General features: G+C 36.4%; 1 protein-coding gene across 2 annotated transcripts in view; it reads left to right on the top strand.

Annotated features, from left to right (window-relative positions):
- Positions 1-13,242: 13,242 nt before the first annotated feature.
- The window catches only part of LOC132059541 (vacuolar protein sorting-associated protein 53 A), a 31,289-nt gene continuing 24,297 nt past the window's right edge, over positions 13,243-20,234 (top strand). For both annotated transcript variants that reach the window (XM_059452168.1, XM_059452167.1), the window contains exons 1-4: positions 13,243-13,395; positions 14,876-14,970; positions 17,410-17,466; positions 17,629-17,779. In XM_059452168.1, the coding sequence (XP_059308151.1) occupies positions 13,338-13,395; positions 14,876-14,970; positions 17,410-17,466; positions 17,629-17,779 (361 nt within the window). In that variant the 5' untranslated portion in view covers positions 13,243-13,337. The remainder of the gene's footprint in view (positions 13,396-14,875; positions 14,971-17,409; positions 17,467-17,628; positions 17,780-20,234) is intronic.

The following is a 20,234-nucleotide window of genomic DNA, read 5'->3' as shown; positions in this document are numbered from 1 at the left end:
TTACGGGGGGAAATCTGCCCAATTTACGTAGAATTAAGTGCTAGTTTGGAATTAAATGCCCAAATGTCTATAGCTAATATTTGGTATCCATTGACGTATTTGTAGACCTTGGGGAGCCCGAGGCGTAGAGTGGGATTAGCTTGAGTTTGGAGTAGCTTTGAGAGCGATCGAGGTATGTAAAGCTCAACCCTTCCTTCTTTTGGCATGCCTTAGTTACAAATAGGCTATGACACGAGCCTCGAGAAAATTCTATTCTCGCAATCCGAGCATGTGTATGACTCTTATTTGTTTCTTGGAATTCGTATGTTTGATATGATGAAATATTGGCCCTTATGTCTTTGGAATATTTGATTTTCAAATGTTGCGTAAAAGTTTTGTTCTTAAAGAATTCGTAACTACGAACGCCGTATCTTTCACGAAAGGCTCGGATTGCCTCGATATGTTCGTAGGAGGTTGTATGGCGTATGATGAGTATGTTTTTCATATGCGGGCCCGTCTCGGGTCGACACCCGTCCGTGGGCCCCGCGACTCTTCTTTTTGTAATCCTGATGGCTTTTGAAAGAATTTGGTTTGGCTACTATTCCGATTTCCAAGTATGGTCATTTTACTTATCTTTTGAGTCTATGATAATGATTTTATACGTATGGTTGCTCACGACTCTGCTCGTGCATTCTGTTGTATCTTTCGCCGAGTCCCGGCGGGGTTACGTTGTCGTGCGCGCTTTGTTATACTCCGGTGTTATCTTGTGTTATGGTTCGCCGAGCCCTCGCTAGTAGGCGGGTTCCGCTTATATTTGGTGTTATCTTTTGTGTATGGCGTTATCTTTGTGTTATGATGTGTGACGGGGATACGGAGATTTGAAACTTTCTGGTGTTATGCTGTGTTATGGCGACATCGATGGGCGGGCGACCATATTTTTTGAGCCCTATGCATGATTTGTATTTTGAAAGTAAACATTTTGATATTTTGGAAATGCATTTACTTTCTGTACTTCTGTTCGATTATGATTCAGATTTGCTTACTATATCTTTTGCTTTGCATACACAGTACATATTTCGTACTGACCCCCTTTCTTCGGGGCTGCGTTTCATGCCCGCAGGTACAGACGCACAGTTCGGTGATCCGCCGATCTAGGACACCCTTTCGCTGTTTGGAGTGCTCCCTTATTCGGAGCCCACATTTTGGTATATATTCGTTCGTTGCATATGTACGTCTTTGTTCGGGGGTACGGCGGGGCCCCGTCCGTCATATGATTACGTTTGTCGTTTAGAGGTACGTGGACATGTATGTGGGTTAGGCCTATTGTACATGTGTGTGTTTGTATGTTATATGTTCCGGGCGATCCCGTTCGCCGTGTGCGACCTTGTCGGCTTGCATTTGTATATGTTTTGGGTCGTTGCGCCATTTGATAGCCTTGCCGGCTTCTGATATATATATGCTGTGTTTGAGATGTGTTTGAGACAGTTTGAGATAATTTGAGACAGCGTCTGATATTTGTACACGCATAAGCTATCTGTTTGTGATTCGGATCTGTGAATGTGTTTGGGTGCCCAGCTCGGGCACTAGTCACGGCCTACGGGGCTGGGTCGTGACATATATATACAAGGCTTTTCAGCCCTAAGATATACACCTTTCCTAGCCATAATACTAGCCACTCGAGTATTCTTGTTTATAGAATACTTCAGATACATAGCATAAGACTGCAAAAATAGCGTGCAGTGGAAGATTTGCGTAAAAGCTTTAAGAGGTTAGTATTCCAATCTGGTTTATGATTTATGTTGTCTAGATTACATGTAAGTTTGATCTTGGCTATTTGTTTGCATGCATGGATTCCATCAGTGTGTGTGTGTGTGTGTGTGTCTATATATATATATATATCCACGACATAGCTAGGCTGTGTAGGAGATCGTTCAAGCCTATCCAAAGTTGGACTGGAAAAATTGAAGTGCCTGTGGGCTCACGATGCGAGGAGGTAGATGAGCACCTTCTTACCAAGGTTTAACAGATGTGTGCTATGGCCGTAGCCTTCGTAAGACTTTATTGTTTCGTCAAACTGCCAGGTCCCTTAGCTCGTGCACCTCTCTCATGATGCACAAGCTTAGATAAGCTAGCATTTCTTTTCTTTTCTTTTTCTTTGTCTTGTTACACTCCAAATCACCTCATTTTGATCTATTATCATCTGAACTCATACCTAGACAAGAAAAGCATGTATTGAGTGGAACTCATCCAATAACCATGACATCTTTATCAAATCACACAAGACATGGGACATTAAGACACACAAAAACATTTACTTTTTGCCAATTATAAACTAGCCCTTCCCTCGTGTTTGTGGGAGTTGACCGATCAACCCCCAACACATTTGTAAGTCGGGCCTCGCTTTCGCGGAGGTCAACTATCTTTGGTCAACCAAACACACTTTTTTGTTCGCGATTCCCTCCCCGTGTTTGTGTAGCCAAATCTTGTCTACTTCTTTGTGATCACAAGCCTAGCTGTACTATTGCAATGCACCAAATAACAACAAAAAAATAAAGATGGTCTTAGCTTTGGAATGTGTCGAAACTCATATCAGCCCCTCGGGCTTTAATTAAACCATTTCAACCAGTCCCACATAGTAATATTAACTTGTACAAACCCAAACTATAAATTAGGATGCAAATACGCACAATGATAGGTTGGATTTTTACGATGTGCATTGGTATCTTAATTGAATGTGCTTTAAATATACCTCGTTTTCTATCATAGTTGATTTAGAATAGTTTCTCAACTTTCACCATGTTAGGACTTGATGAATATTTTAAAATACACTGACCTAAATTATATTTTTTGCAAAAACAGAAGGACAGACAAAGATCTCAAACTCAAATAAAAGAATGTAGGTTTTGTCTTTCGAACTTCAGACATGTACGTACGAAGTTGAGGACTATTAGTCTTAACTTCAAACATAAATGTTTGAGATTTAGATTGCACAAACTATATGCCAACTTCAGTCATGTACATGTGTTTAAAGTATGCCTGAAGCTTTTGAAACTTCAGAGGCATGAGTCTGAAGTTGATTTTGAACCGATTAAACTTACAAAAATTTATAAACTTTGACCATTCTTTAAATAGGAGTTCTCAAGCGGCTATTTGTGCACTAACCCACTCCCTTCTCCCTCGTTACATCGTTCTTTCCTGTTAGTACCTGTATCCTTCTTTCCTATTACTTCTATATTTTAAATTCTCTTAGCCAAGCTTGGGGGTGTTTTTAAGACTAGACATAGTTTGGGGACTAAATTAATAATCTGTGCCAAGTTTTGGGTATTTTAGCCACTTCAGCCTTAGTGTTATGGTACCTAACCTAAGGAAGGTCTTTGAAATCTTCCCAAAATATTATTTTAGGAGTTGTTTGGACATGCAAATTGGATTTCTTAAGTTATATTTTTTTTTCCAATAGATATAAAAAACCCACAAGTTGTGAATACCATCAAAATTTTCTCAATTCTTATACAATCTTACCAAATGAGAAAATAATAATTCATAACAAATTATACGCTACTAGAAGACCTTTTAAAAAAATACAACATCAATTGATCTAACTTTAGTTCAGTAAAAGGAAAATTGAACACGAGTTGTAGTGTAACTACTCTTTAATATAATCCTTCCACATGGTATGAACAATCTCCTCACGTCGAGCATTCATTTCCTGATCGGATCTTTTAATATTTCACATAAATGGTTGGTAAATATATCTACCAACTTATGGGTCAAGTTTTACATTTAAAAAAATTAAAATCATGATTTGGAATCTCAAATCACACCTTTTTGGAGAATTTGGGATTTGAAATCATGATCTGAAGTTGAAGCTGAAATTTTGTGCAAATTATATAAACAAACGTAGATTTGAAATCAAAATATGAAATCATGACTTCATATCGCATGGCGAAACGCCTACTTAGTCGGAAGTGTGAATTATATCTGGTATCTTCTCACTCCTAGCCTACACTCTCTTCTTCCTCATCATTCCATGATTCCCTTCTCTTTTCTCTTTCTCTCCCTAATTTTATCATTCTACTCATTTAGATTTAGATGAAACCAGGTCGAGAGATATGAATTGAAGTTCGTTACTGTTGAAACTAGTGCCTCAAAAGCTGGAGATTAGTTGCATTTTCTGTTGTAATTTAAAATATAGCTAAAAAAACTAGGATTAAGTTCAAATAAATAAGATTGCAATATTGTGCGAAATTTAATTTTTCTATTGCACATTTTTAGGCTATAACTGTTGGAATAATATTCGACTTATTTTACACATTTTCTTTAGGTTTTTCAACTATGAACTCATGTATAAATATGACAATGATTATTTAAGATGTGCAATTGAACTTAGTTCACCTATTCTTTCTTGGATCTTTCTCAAGTAATGTAAGATATATTAGGGTTTGCCCTGAATTTTCCACCTTATTTAAATTTTACCATAATTGTGTTTTACTTTAAAAAAGATTTCTTGGTAGAAAACGTTTCCTTTGTGGAAAGGACTCTACCATAGTTATCCCTTTTCTTAGAGGAGAAGTTTTGTACTTCTATAAATATAAGATATTCCCTTCAAAAAAATACAGTAGTATCCACAATGTAGTTCTTAAAAGAATCTTGTTTAGGGGGACATTATTCTCTCAATAGGTTATGATTTTCTTTATTAGTTTTTCCAATATGTAGGTCACTTAACCAAATCATATTATAATATTATGTTTTTTAGTATAGTTCTTTATTGTCTGATTTATTGTTGTCAAGGTTTGCAATTATAAGCTTCCGCATGGCTCTCTGATGATTTTGATCCCAACAAGTGGTATCAGAGCCAATAGTTCAATGAGGTTGAAGATAGGTTCAAGGTGGATCAGTTCAAGTTGCAACCAACTCGACGATATTGAAGATTTTGACCCAAAACAAATATATCTGGAGTACTACATGTGGAGACAATTTTCAATCATATTTTCAACAATCATGTGCTGCATATTTTTAAAACAAAAATAATTTTTAACTCATGCTTACTTTAACGCATGAGCTCCAACTTTCAACTCATCCTTACTTTTAACGTATAAGCTCAAATTTTTAACCCTTGCTAACTTTAAACGCTTGAGGCAATTTCAACCCATGTTCACTTTTAACGCATGAGCTCCAGTTTCAACCTGTGCTCACTTTTAAAGCACAAAGCTCAAATTTTTAACCATACCTACTTTTAACAATGACAAGCAACAGTGATGAAGATTATATGAAGATCGGGATTCAAGATTATTTTTCTAGAAAATTCAGGCCAATGGGAGATTTATTAGAGTTTGCCCTGAATTTCCTACCTTATTTGAAATTTACCATAATTGTGTTTTACTTTAAAAATGATTTCTTGGAAGAAAAGCTTTCCTTTGTGTAAAGGACTCTACCATATTTATTCCTTTTCTTAGAGGAGAAGTTTTGCACTTCTATAAATATAAGATATTCCCTTCAAACAAAAACACAATAGTATCCATAATGTAGTTATTAAAGGAGTCTTGTTTAGGGGGATATTATTCTCTCAATACGTTATGATTTTTTATATTGGTTTTTTCAATATGTAGGTCACTTGACTAAATCATATTATAATATTATACTTTTTTAGTATAGTTCTTTATTGTCTGATTTATTACCGTCAAGGTTATCAATTATAAGCTTCCATATGACGCCTTGATTATTTCGATCCCAACAAGATATAGCGGCACCATTAATCAAGGACCTTTCAATTAACAACAATAAACACATAGTTGAAGAAGAAGAAGAAGAAGAAGAAGAAGAAGAAGAAGAAGTTGTTTATATTTAAACACAATCACGAATTTATCCAACAAATGATTCCATCAAAATCCTAGAAAAGAAATCTAACTACTGGTAATATTGTTTAACAATATAGCATAGAATTACATAATGAACACGTAAAAGAATGGAAGAAATCGAAACTCTAAGACGAGTTCTCATCGCTTCTGCTCCTTGCGTGCTCTTGCCTCTAAAAGTGGTGTGTAACCATTCAAAAAGATGTTTGTTGGGGTATGTATATGACCTAGGTTGTGTACGAGATTGTTCAAGTCCATCCAAAGTTGGACTGGAAAAATAGATGTCGCATATGGGCTCATGATGCGAAGAGGATGAGCACCTCCTCGCCAAGGTTCAACATATGTGCGCTTGTAGCCTTCACAAGACTTCATTGTTTTGTTATACTGTAGGTCCCTTAGCTCGTGCACCTCTCTTGCAATGCAGGAGCTTAGACAAGCTAGCTTCTCTTTGCTTTTCTTTTCTCGTTTCTTTGTCTTGTTTCACTCCAAATCACCTCCTTTTGAACCATTATCACCTAAACTGATTCCTACATTAGAAAAGCATGTATTGAGTGAAATCCATTCAATAACCATGACATCTTTATCAAATCACACAAGACATGGGACATAAAGATACAAAAAAAACATGAAATTTTTGTCAATTAAAACTAGCCCTTCCCTCGTGTTCGTGGGAGTTGACCGGTCAACTCAAAACGCATTTGTAAGTTGGACCTCGCTTTCATGGAGTACAACTATATTTGGTCAACCAAACACACTTTTCCTTCGCGACTCCCTCTCCCGCATTTGTGTAACCAAAATCTTGTCCACTTATTTGCGATCACAAGCCTAGCTTTAAAATCGCAATAAACCATATGACAACAAAAAAAATGAAGATGTTCTTAGTTTTGAAATGTGTCGAAACTTTTAATCTAAACCATTTTTACAAGCCCAAGTAGTAATATTAACTTGTATAAGTACCCAAAATATAAATTGAAACGCAAATACATAAAATGATGGGTTGGATTCTTACGATGTCCATTGGTATCTTGATTGAATTTGCTTTAAAGATACCTCATTTTATATTAGAGTTGATTCAAATAGTTCTCAACTTTCACCACGTTAGGACTTGATGAAAATTTTAAAATGCAGTTACCTAAACTATAATTTTTGCAAATTTTAAGCGGGCTTTGACACTCTGCCTCACCTACTATTGCCATGCTTCGCACCCATCAGGTGCATGTCACGACCCATTTTGACTAAGTTGTGCGGGCACTTACCTTTCCCACCTCGGTAAGCGAACCCTCAACCCAACGATAAGTAACGACATAAATAAATCAAGCGAAAAAGAATAATTACGTAAGTCTCACATTAATATATAAATAGAAATAGTGCGGAAATAAGGAAAATACCCCCAGGGTCTGGTCTAAGCCATACAAGAGCATCTAAGTGAAATTATACAAGTCTGGAATATAATAATACGTCAATCTGTTTATGTCTCAGAGTAGAAAGTAAGATATAATAATAAGAGGAGTCTTTAAGGCAGCGAACGACTCGTGCTCACCCTAGAAACTCGATGCTATCTTTGGTGGCGACTATCGGCCATGGGAGATTGAAAGCAGACCCAACATGGAACTCTGCATTCATAAAGAAATGCAGCAAGTGCAGGTCAGTACAAAACTACAGTACTGGTAGGTATCATCGGCCGACTAAGTATGGCTAGCATAATTCAGACAATAAAGCAAGATAGGCGAATAAATCAACAAGTATAAGTCAAACATAATCGAAACCAAGTACACGTCATCGCCTAAGTAGAGCATCTAAACCCAAATGTGCCGCGTCTCAATATGTCCAATCCGAAACTAACATCACAAGTAAAACACCAAATCATCTCAATATAAGCCATGATGCAATGCAATGCACTAATGTATGAATGCAATATAATGTTGTGTACATATGTACTCCGGACGGAAGTATCGACGTCTCGGTAGCACAACCCAAGGTGACTCGCGAAGTCTAATGCCACTCGTCCCGGATCTTTGCCCAACAGACAGATGAGACTCGGATCTTGCCCACGGGGGTTCTCACCGGCATCACCCTGGGGGACTCGCAGAGTCCATGCACTCACTCAATCCACGATTCTAGAACAAACATCGGATATCGGACTCTCACGTCACTCAAGTAAAAATCGAGCCCAGCTCATCACAGTGTTTCATCAATTATCAACTCACTCAATCCATGATTCCGGAACGAACATCGGATATCGGACTCTCACGTCACTCAAGTAAAAATTGAGCCTAACTCATCACAGTGTTTCATCAAGTATCATCAAGGTATCAACAGTGTATCATGAATAGATGAGAATGCGTGCAATGCATGTGTCAACATTAATAATCTGATCAATATCACAAGTACCAACATGGGTACGCTAACAACATGTCAATGTCACAAGTACCAACATGGGTACGCCAACAATATTAGTGTCACAAGTACTAACATGGGTACGCCAACAATATCAGTATCACAAGTACCAACATGGGTACGCCAACAATAGCAGGAAAGACTACACAAGTTATATAGAACTCTATCCTCTTATCAACATTAACCCGTAAGATACTACAATATCACAATCAAGATGGAACAACAGATTCCAATATCTACTAATAACATGTGGCATCAAGCCATTACAATAGAACAATCAAGTCACAACACAAAGGGGTGGCTAGCCCCAATCACGCAACAGAGCCCAACCTAAGACAATATCCAACCCAACTTCATACCCGAAGGTTTACATGCTTTCTTCGATAATATCAACTAAATATATGCTTCGCTACATGAAGTCTCACCAAGGGTAAGCCATAACCTACCTGGATGGCCGAACAACAACATCAACAATCACTCTATACACTTGCCCTTCAGCTGAGCCTCAAGATCAAGAAATCTAGGCATATTTGAATTCTAGATTAGAAATCATGATGATCGATACTAATATTGCTATCATTCAATTTAGGTCAAAATCAACCCTAGAATTTTGAAAAACTGGCCCCACAAGGGCAAAACGGGAAACTCGGGGGTAAAATATCAAATTAAACACTAGGTGATCAAAACCCATCAACCATTTGCTAAATTAACTCAAGGATTCATCCAATTTCGAATTTCAAGCAAAACCCCCAATTTTGGGTATAAACCCTAACTCTTAGATTCAAGGATTCAACACTAATAATGAAAAATATATGATTAATAACCTTAGATACATCATAATCTAGCATAAACCCATCAATTTCATCATTAATAAGCCTAGATATAAACTCTATCAAAACCCACTTTCAATCTTCCATTACTAAGGGCTAACAAGGAAAGAGGAATCCTTAAGATGATTAGGAATAATGAAATAGCAAGAAGCTTAGGAGAGCTTACCACCAATAATCTTGACCAATAATCCTTTAGAAATGCTCCCAATATGAACCACTTTCGGAATAACAATGAATGAAAAGACTCGGAGTTTTATATCATTTAAGTACACCGTCCTTTGCCCGATCACCGCTCTGCGATCACTCGGAGCGCTTGCCGGCGCCGCCCACCCGGTGCCGAGCGCTCCCCGTCAAGCCGAAATGGCCGGGGACCGCTCCCGGCGGGAAGCCGCTCCGATTGGTGCCAGCTCGCCGCGTCTTCGGTGTCGAAAGCGGCGCCCGACACCGTAAACTACACCAAGTTTTCACATCACAATCCGATTTTCTGACTAATTCCCGAGGCCATCTGCTCACATACCACATACATAGACACACATAAAAACACGCTACGAACGCGCTCGTGGCCTCGGAATTCCCAACAAAGGTCTCGTTGACCGAGTCAACCTCCGATACCTTAATTCCAATTTCCCAACTCAAGTCCCAAAATGCATCCGAGTGCATTCGAAACCGAACCAGATATACGCACAAATTTCTAAACGACCATCCGGACCTCTCGGAATCGACGAATTTTCGAAAAAGGTCCGTTTACCCAAAAGTCAACTTTGAGTCAACTCTTTTTCACTTAAGCTCAAACTTCACAAAAAGTTGCCCGAACCAAATCTAAACACCTCGGGAAGCGTGTAAACGGTCCCCTCGGGTCAAAAGGGAGCTAACCAAGCTTGGGAAAAGGGTTAAAGCTGAAAACGCAATAACGATCAAACGGGTCGTTACAGTGCATGATCATCAGGGACTTAACATGAATAATGTTTGCAGGCAAGCGGAAGGATAGACAAAAATCTCAAACTCAAATGAAAGAATATAGGTTCCGTAGTTCGAACTTCAGACATGTATGTATGAAGTTGATGACTATTAGGCTTAACTTCAAACATAAATGTTTGTGATTCAGACTACTCAAGCTATATGCTAGCTTTAGACATATACAGCTGTTTAAAATATGTCTAAAGCTTTTGACACTTCAGAGGCACGAGTCCGAAATTGATTTTGAAACGGTTAAATTTACAAAAATTTATAAACTTCGACTATTCTTTAAATAGGAGTTCTGAAGCGGCTATTTGTGCACCCCTCCCCCCTCCCTTCATCGTGACATCATTCTTTCCTCTTAGTACATGTTTCCTTCATTCCCTGTTACTTGATCCCTTAATGCAATTAAGGAAAATAGTATAATACTTCGAGACCTCTGGATTTGGCCTCATTTATCGATGCACAATTAAATTATTTTTTAATCCTAATTACTCCCTTGAGCTTGACAATTTGATAGCCTTCACCCCCTTGACGCTAATATGACAAATAGTGTGGATACACTCTCTTTTAGGTGCGTTAGAGTAGAAAATCGAAAATCAACTTCCAAGCGGGATTTTCAATCATTAACTTAGCCATATACAATAGTTTATTTGTTTCAGTTGTGTATTTATTCTTACTCCTTCGTAATATACTACACATATTATCTCAATTTTTTATTTTTTAGGAGCATTGACAATAGTTCTAAATGTGTATTTTTATTTTTTCGCTAACTTTGTAAAAAATGACTTGACTTGAAATTCCACAAATTTTAGCGAGATAATTCTATTAGCTAAAATAATGGAGTGTCAGGTGTGTATTTTTATTTTAACTTTTCTTTATATGCAATAAATATTATTCTAAATGTGTATTCTTTCGGGTCAAATTTGAAAAAATACTTAGCTAGAACTCCATTATTTTTAGCCAAATGAAAAGCTTAAGCCAATATAATAGAGTCCCAACTGTGAATTTTCTTTTTATTATTTATTTAGAAGCAACAACTATTTATTCTAACTGTGCCTTTTTTTTCTGGCAAAATTTGCTAGAGCTCCATTATTTTTAACAATTATTTTTGCCAAAATAATAAAATTTCAACTATTCTTTTTATTTCATCTTTAGGTACAACGCGGATTTAGTTTAACTGCTAATTTCTTTCTTTTCGGGCCAAATCTGTTAAAAAAATTGGATTAAACTCCAATGTTTAGTCGAATAAAAATATTTAGCCTAAATAATAGATTTCTAAATATATACTTTTACAAATTTAGCCATAAAAAATATCCAAACAAATTAATGGCTTAAAGAGGGTCAAAAGATATATTTTATTAGTACAATATCACGTGGACAAAAATATTCACATAGCGGCGAGTACATCACACCACCTGCGATCGTCCAGAGGGATGAAGACTACCAAATTACTAGTTACTAGTTAAATATAAGGAGTACTTAAAATAAAAATAAAAATTGTTTAAATATGCACTGAATAATAATGACAAATTTAGAGGCTCTCGAAATTTTATGCTAAAAGCAGTACTTGTGGGTAGTATGACTAAATTGAAGTTAATAAGATATTTTCCCCTCTTGCAATTTAAATAGGAAAAAATGACTTTTTCAAATCTCTTATGTATTTTCTTTCAAATCATTTATTTGTAAAAAATAAACATCTCTCGTAAAAGGATCATAAAACTATTTTTTTTTTTTTTTTTTGTAAAGGGCTTAAAAACCATTTCTCCCATTGAATTGGAAGAAATAGAGGGTGTTTGGCTAAGCTTATAAGCTGGTCAAATTAGCTTATAAGCATTTTTCATCTATCTTTGCGTTTGGTAAAAATAAAAATGCTTATAAGTCAAGTGCTTATGAGCTAAAATAAGCCATAAGTTATAAGTTAGTCTTCCCAAACTTATTGTTTTTCAGCTTATAAACACTCTTAGTTTGACCAAAAATTTTACTATTCTATCCCTAATATTATTTTGTAATTCCTAGAATACTTTACTTAAATAAAAAAACCCTAACCCTCTCCATAAAGTCAATCTCTCACCATGTTCAAGACATCTCCGCAAATACAACAACTCCCGTCGGTCATCATCAGCATATAACAAGAATCTGAAGCTCTTCTACGTAAAAAGCAATTGCACGAATTGATTTCGGTGACAAACTTTTATCTCCACGTTGCGGTAGTTTTGAATAGATATGTAGACGACAGATGGTATCAATATTAGATGAAGATGTCCGTCCAATAAGTAGTTGCTAAGAAGTCCATGTAAACTAGCAGTTTTTTAATTAATGTTAAGCAAGTTTTTTAATTAATGTTAAGCAAGACAGTAATTGGTCTAAGAGGAATTAACATATAGGCTGAACATATATGTTTTCAACAATAGCTATATATTAAAATAAATGAATTGCATGTTTGTTCCATTCAAATATTTTTGTGTACCATTTGAGAGTTTAGTCAAATTACTAATTATTTCATTATAGCTTATGATTGTATTTTAATTATAGCTTATAATTGTATTTTAACTTATAATAAAATAATTTATATTTATAAAACAATCTTATCTAATTAATTTTGTATTGAAAATAAAAATGAGGCATAAATTATTTTGCATTTTGAATAATTTGGAATTTATAATCTTGTAAAAATAATGCTTGTATTAGTGAAAACAACTTTAAGGACAATAAGTCATTCTAACAGAAAGCCTGATTATCAGCATTTTTTCTGTCAAACACTTCAACTACTTATTATAAGTTTCAGCACTTCAATTCAAATACGTAATTGCTTATTTATCAAATCAATTTCAACATTTAAAAATACTTATCAACACTTAATGCTTATCAGCTACTTTAAATCAACTAAGCCAAATGGGTTCATAGTTTTATAGCCCTTTACAATTGTTTTATTCTTTTTTTAATTTTATGATGTTTTAACAAAAATTTTATTTTTTAAACATAAGAAATCTGAAAATATGATTTTTTTTTTCCATTCAAATTATAATAGCACAAAACATGTCATTCCGTCCTAAAAAGTTAACTAAAAGAAAATAGGAAAAAAAGAAGAAAAAGAAATGGGTTAAGACTCCGGTTGGATCTTGGTAGAAGATGGTATAGTGAGAATAGTCCATACTTGATAGATCAGGTACAAATTCCTTGAAAATTCTTTTGTCTCATATAATTGATAGTATTAAAAGGCACAGCTTGATAAATTGGGAATGACAGGACTACTGATCTTTTTTCTCTGCAGAAAATTCTCTAATCATTCTTGTGATCTCTCCTTGGGAGTGTAATTATCATGGCGACATCCGAAAAGCAGAATACATTGGATTACATCAACCAGATGTTTCCTACAGGTCTCTCTCTTTTACTACTGAATTTACATTTCAAAAACCTATGCTACTTCGCATCTGAATCTGATGTAGTTAATTTCTTAATTACAATGAAATTATGATTTTACTGCTTTTGGTTCAGATTTCGCTTTCAATTCCAGGAAATTAATTTCTTTGATTGCTAGTAATTGTTAATCTGGCACAAACACATGTGGGATTCCCAAATGCTTGTCTTTATAGAAAATCCCTATAAAAAAAGAAATTCCTTCGTTGCTACAATGCAGCTTCAAAGCTTGCCCACCAACTGTTTGATCGAATGCTTGAATGACTAAGCTTATAACCAAGTGCACCATTGAGCCTTTTTATAGCAACGGGTACCATCATGTAATATTAGATCAATTTTAATATGTACATAAAATATCTAGTTTTACGGAAAGACCATGGGTTCATGTGCCCCAAAATTTGCACATAAATTCGCCCCTGTCTGGGTCTGAAAAATTGTTGTTATACTTTTCTTGTTCTTGGCAAAAACTGTGTGTACTGTGAAAATTTTGAGGAAGAGACAAGTGTTTTCTTCTTGTCGAAATGGTTGGAGGAAAGTTTGTTAGGAATGTAATAGAAGCAAGCGTGCCTTGGTGTAACTGAAGTGGACTGCATAATAATCAATCCCCCAACTTTATTGTTGTTGATTAAACAAGTGTATGTTCAATGTACAGATAAGGAATAACGGAATCACGTTAATCTGAGACAATTACGTTAGCTATATCACACTGATATCTGTGAAGTCTCACTTTAGATGATCCTTAGTATCAAATGGTGGCATATGAATTAAATTTTAGAAGGGCTTGATTTGTAGCTGGGACATATAACCTTGGCTTGCACTATTGACTGATTAAGCATGAGCTACTTTATTTTATTGTATTTTTATTTTCTGGTTGATTTCGCATTACAAAGTATAGATTTACAACAACAATCTATATTCTACACAATACAGGTTATTCTTTTACACCACATATTAATTTGGAACAGAATGGAGTGCTTAACCTTGGATTTTTTAAACCCTTAAAAGTTTTGGTATTCTTTCTCTTCGGATCAACCAAAATTTCTAAAGAGGATGATGAGGTATAATATTATTGAGTTAGTTAGGTTGATGAGAATAGAAAAATTATCTGCCTAGAAAGATCAGAGTAGAGAAATTGCAAATGATTTTCAGGTTTTATGTGAAAAAGATCAAAGAGTTTCTCCCTCAGTTAGATCAATGGATACTAGAGCTTGGAAGGAACATAAGTTATTTTAGTTTTCTTTATTTTATCAATGGATACTGAGTAAGGCTTATAACCTTCAAAATATTAGATAGGTGTAGTTGTTACTAAAATTATTCATTAGCTTATGTCTCGAATATAATTAAGACCTGGGGTCATTGTCATGTTTTAGCTTAGGCATGCTGATCTTAGTCAATTTCGTCCTGTTTTGAATAATCCGTTGACACATGGTTGTTGTGCAGAGGCATCTCTATCTGGTGTTGAGCCCCTTATGCAGAAGATACATAGTGAAATTCGTCGTGTTGATGCCGAAATATTGACTGCTGTTCGGCAACAGGTGAACTTTTTGTCTCTCCTTTCTCATTTTCTACTCTTTGCCTAGCTTTCTTCAAATACAAATATTTACATACAATTACGTCATGTTATATGACTGCGGATTATAACCTTTAGGCTGTAAGTGCTGATGATTCAAGGAGAAAGCTTAGTGTAAACAGACACTAAAATTCCACTGTTCTTATACTTTTTACTCAATTAATCGATAAAATCTTGATTATTCTAAATTTTTTTAAAAACTACTCTCTAGTGTTACACCATGTAAAAGCATAAGATAAAAAAATTCTTTATCATATTGGAGTAAGTGATGAATCAATCATCTATGCCTTAATTCTAACAAGTTGGTGTGGGCAACTTCTATATCTTTTCCACTCTATTCCGCAATTCAAACCATGTTGGGATAAATGATAATGGGGAAAAGGTGATAAGTTATTCTGAACGTCCATCATATGTTATATCTCAAAAGAAAAAGAATAAAAAATCCATAATGTGGTTCCATTTTTGTTTCTGATCATGTCTGGAATTATCAAATGGAAAATTGATATTCATTGATTAATGTTTCAATAAATGACGAAAGCTAGATGAGAATTTGCCACAACTGTCAGATAGATTATAAAGAACTATTTGCGTTGATTTGAGGTGTTTAAATGCGATTTGTGGTTATTATGATTGCCCACTATTGCTAACAAGGCCTAGCCCAAATGACAAGGCTAAGACAAAAAAGACCTTGAAGATCATGTATTCAGTACTTTGTATTAAAAAAAAGGTACTTTATATTCACCTTTTGATTTTCTCAAGTATAAAAAGATTATAAGAAAAGATTGCCCCTGATATTTTTGGAGAACCTGTTGTTTTGAGTCTCTACCTTTTGTATACCACTTGCTTCAATAAATTATTATTTTACCAAAAGGAAATTTCTTGGACAATCTGTATCACGATACAGGTCTGCCTGTAAATTATGTACCTCTGAGATTGCATTAGAAGTACTTTACCTTGACTTTATTTTGCTAGGAATTCTTCAGCATTACAATGCCTCAGTCCCAAACGAGTTGGGTCGGCTATGTGAATCCTCGCTGATCATATTTCTCCATTTAAACTTATCTTATGCCATAGTCATACCAAATAAAAGTAAAAGTAAAAAAAGAAGGTAAATATATATAAATAACGGAGTAGTAAAAAAATAATGTTAGAAGTTCTCTATCTTTTTTACTGGCATATAAATCTAAAATACTCCTAGAAAATCATCGAACCTAAATTAAAGTACTAACATGACTAAAGCATATTTCTAACTAGTTGATACCAAATACATTAAGCCCCAAGGGTTAGTTCAATTGGCAAAGGCTGAAAGACTTGTGTCTTAGGTCACAAGTTCGAGCGTTGTGCCAAGTGAACTAAGTTCAGTATTTAATTAGAGACGATAGAGAGCAGGCTCATAATCCCCGAGGTTCGAAGGCTGTGGTTGGCCCAAAGTGTTGGCTCCAGACGGATTTCTCGATCATAAAAAAATTGATATCCTTTAAATAGATCTTTTTCTTCCATTGTGCCCTATCTTTAGCTAAGTCTATATGAATTCCAAGAGATTATAGGTCTTTTGAGACAGCTTCCTTCCATGTAATAAGGTCTTCCTCGTCTCCTTTAGCACCTTCACTCATCATAATTTCACATCTACGTACTGGTGCATCTGGATTCTGGAGGTTGACACACGACATGATTAAACCATCTCAAATGAATTTCTCCCATTTTATTTTCAATACGTGCTGCTTGCACGTTCTGACGAATGTGGTCATTTGTAATCATATCTAATCTTGTATGACTACATATTCATATTATATTAGCATCCGCATCTCTGCAACACTCATCTAGTGGGTTTGCTGCACTTTAGTGGCCTAAAATTCACTAGCATATAACATTTAGTCTTATAACTGTTCTGTAGAACACACCTTTCACTTTGGTAGGTATCGTCCTATCACATGACACCCCATTAACACTTCTCCATTTCAACCATCCATTTTTTATTCTATGAGTGATTCTTCATCTATCATTTCATTCTCCTGGAGCAACGTGCCTAAATATCTGAATTATTTACATTTTGCTAGGAATTTACCTCATTGAAGAGTTTGTTAGGAATTCTTCAATAAGGTAAACTTAACAGACTTCTGCACCATATTTTGTTATGCTTTTCCTTTCTTCTTACTTATTTTTTTTTATTTGGTGAATTTTGAAGGTAAGAAATACATCAATTTTGACTTTCCCTCTGTAGAGAAAAAGAAGAAGAGAGGGAGGAGAGATGAGAAACCTAGAATGTTAAATTCATCAAGATCACCTTATTTAAGTAATTGCTGCTAATATTTGTCCTGATCAATGAAGCTTCATGATATTTATTCATTTTTAGTTTCATAATCAGAACTATGTTTTTCTGGCCTTTCGCTTTTTCATATTTCAGAGTAACTCTGGAACCAAAGCCAGAGAAGATCTTGCTGCAGCTACGAGTGCTGTGCAGGTATGTCATTAGACTTGCTCTCTTCTCTGTTGTATGGCAGAAGCTTAATATGTGTGAAGAATAAAATCTATTAGCTCTAGATACAGCAAAATATTCTGAAATTTCTATTTATGTGAGATATTTCGTGGCTTAGTATTCACTATTTGACTTTTTTTAAACCAGGAACTCATGAATAAGATTCGAGAAATTAAAACCAAAGCAGAGCAAAGTGAAACAATGGTTCAAGAAATATGTCGCGATATTAAGAAATTGGATTTTGCAAAGAAGCACATAACAACAACAATTACTGCCCTTCACCGCCTAACCATGCTAGGTTGGTCTCATCTTTCACTGTTAAGGTTCTTTTGATTTTTTTTTGTTTTGTGCTTGTAAGAAGATTTCAGACTGATCGCTTCCTTCTTCATGCTTACAAATACATTGTTGGTGAAACCGATAAATCTCTTATTATTTCATATACTATGCACTTTGCTATCCTTGGAAAGTGGTAACATTCTTATGTATAGAACACGAATCCGCTACCTGCACAAGTTTTTTTGTTAGATGCTAGGCTGTATCTGAATTCAGGAAAATTTCAAATTTGAGCATGCGGTTTGACACCTTTTAAGCAAGGTGGATGCTGTGGAATAATGAATTGGTGCGGAGGAGTTTTGAGACTTAAGCCTTCATTTTTCCCAAGAGTATGTAAAATCAAATCTTGTCCATATTTTTGCAGGAATTAGGAGAGATCCATTGCGTGTTATCTAAGCGTTTTTCCCTCCTTTAGACTCTATATCCTTTTAAGTGCTTGTTTGCGAGTAGGTGGATCACAACTTATTCATGTTTGTGTTGTGCTGCACCAAGAAAAAACCTTATAAAGATAGAAATGGAACTCTAAGAAAAGAAAAGAGAGGAGAGGAGATAAGTGATAGTTTTTTAAAAAAAAATTATTATTATTATTATTATTATTTTTTGTTTTTTTTTGTTTTTTTGGTTGGTAAATAAATTGATTTTACCTCCTAATAATGCAATATTTTGGTTCAATGCAATATTTGGTTTTCTCTCTCCTCTCATCTCTCATTTTCTCTCTCCTTTCATAAGTAACGTTAAGTGCCTCCCCCCCCCAACCCCCCACCCACCCCCCCCCAACCAGGCCACCCCAACCAGCGACCGGCGACCACCGCCACTGGTTTCCGGCCGGCCAGATCTCTTTCTCTCTCCTCTGTTCTCTCTTTTCTCTCCTTCTTCCTTTCTTGTTTTTTTTTTCTCTTCTCTCTCTTCTATACTGCGACCGCACCAGTAGGTTTTCGGGCAATTTCTGCACCGGTCGGTGAACAGTGATTCCGGTCAGTGAACAGTATTTTCCGGCAGAGAACAGTGTTTCCGGCGGCAAACAGAGATTTCTCGGTGGTGAACAGGTTTTACTTACTTGGAGTTGGTACCTCCAATAGCCCATTTCCTGTCATTTAGCCTTATAAATTTTGCCTTATAAATTGAATACCTATTTCTTTGCTTATAGACTATTACTAACTTGTGCTCTATTATTGATCCTTCGTTTGTCTTAGATTAACCTTTCACTAGCGTTTATTTCTTTCGCTTTGGTGAGGGATGGTAGACTAGGGTCATGTTCTCGGTTGGGATCGGGGACTAGGGTTGGGAGGGGCTAAGGGTTGAGGAGGCTTACAGAATTGAGAGTAAGTCTTGGAATATTGGGACTTTATCGGGAAAGTCCATAGAATTAGTTAAGATTCTTAAAAGAGGAGGATTAATATAGCTTGTGTCCGAAGACTAAATGGGTAGGACCTAAAGCTAAGGATGTGGACGGGTACAAGCTTTGGTTCTCGGGCAAGTCGAGTATAGGAATGGGGTAGGGATCTTGGTAGATAGTGAGCTTAGAGATCGGTGGTAGAGGTTAGGAGGATCGACGACGGGATGATGGCGATTAAGTTAGTCGTTGGAGGGTTCGCCTTGACATTATTAGTGCCTTCGCGCCACGAGTGGGTTTGGACGAGAAGGTAAAAGGCGGACAGGGGGAGGACTTGGACGAAGTGGTGGTAAGTATCCGCTGTGAGAAGTTATTCATAGGAGGGGATTTGATAGACACGTTAGATTGGGTGCATTTCGAGGGGTTATGACGAGGTGCGTAGGATTTGGCTTCGGGGACGGGAATGGTGGAGAGTCTCGCTCTGGATTTGTGAAAGCTTTTTGGATTGGTGGTAGCCACTCGTGTTTTCCGAAGAAGGAGGGAGCAACACGAACCTTTCGTAGCCCGATGCAGGCTGCCTTGAATAGACTTGCTTGCTTAAAAAGATGATAAAGGCCTCTGCCTTAGACTGTGAGTCCTAAATGCGAGTGAGAATCTTACGACCGACATAATGCTTGGTGATGGATTTGGAGGTAGAAGAAGAAGAAGAAGAAAAAGGTTGTGGATGACCGTAGAGATTAGGTGGGGGAGTTTGACCGGGCGTCTAGTGCAGAAGATGGGGGGAGAAGTTGATGTGGCATGGGAGCGTGGGATAGTAGGGGGATGCGGCGATGTGTGGGATAGAGAGCGACCGATTGCGTTCGGAAAGGCTAGAGAGGTGTTGGGGTCTCACGAGGCCGCCGTGGTGAACAGAGGGGGATTGGTGGTGGAATGGAGAAGTCGAGGAAGGTGAAACGAAAAGAGCGTATGAGAGGCGGTAGATAGCGAGGATGATGAAGAGAAGCGGACGAACGCGGGGAAAAATGTAGATGGTGAGAAAAGGAGCGGAGTTGCGGTTTCGGCGGCCAAAAGCGATCGCCTTTGAACG

The sequence above is a fragment of the Lycium ferocissimum genome, chromosome 6 (assembly GCF_029784015.1).
Source record: "Lycium ferocissimum isolate CSIRO_LF1 chromosome 6, AGI_CSIRO_Lferr_CH_V1, whole genome shotgun sequence".
Classification (NCBI taxonomy): Eukaryota; Viridiplantae; Streptophyta; class Magnoliopsida; order Solanales; family Solanaceae; genus Lycium; species Lycium ferocissimum.
Note: the sequence above shows the minus strand (reverse complement) of the source record. Positions and strands in the feature narration are given on the sequence as shown.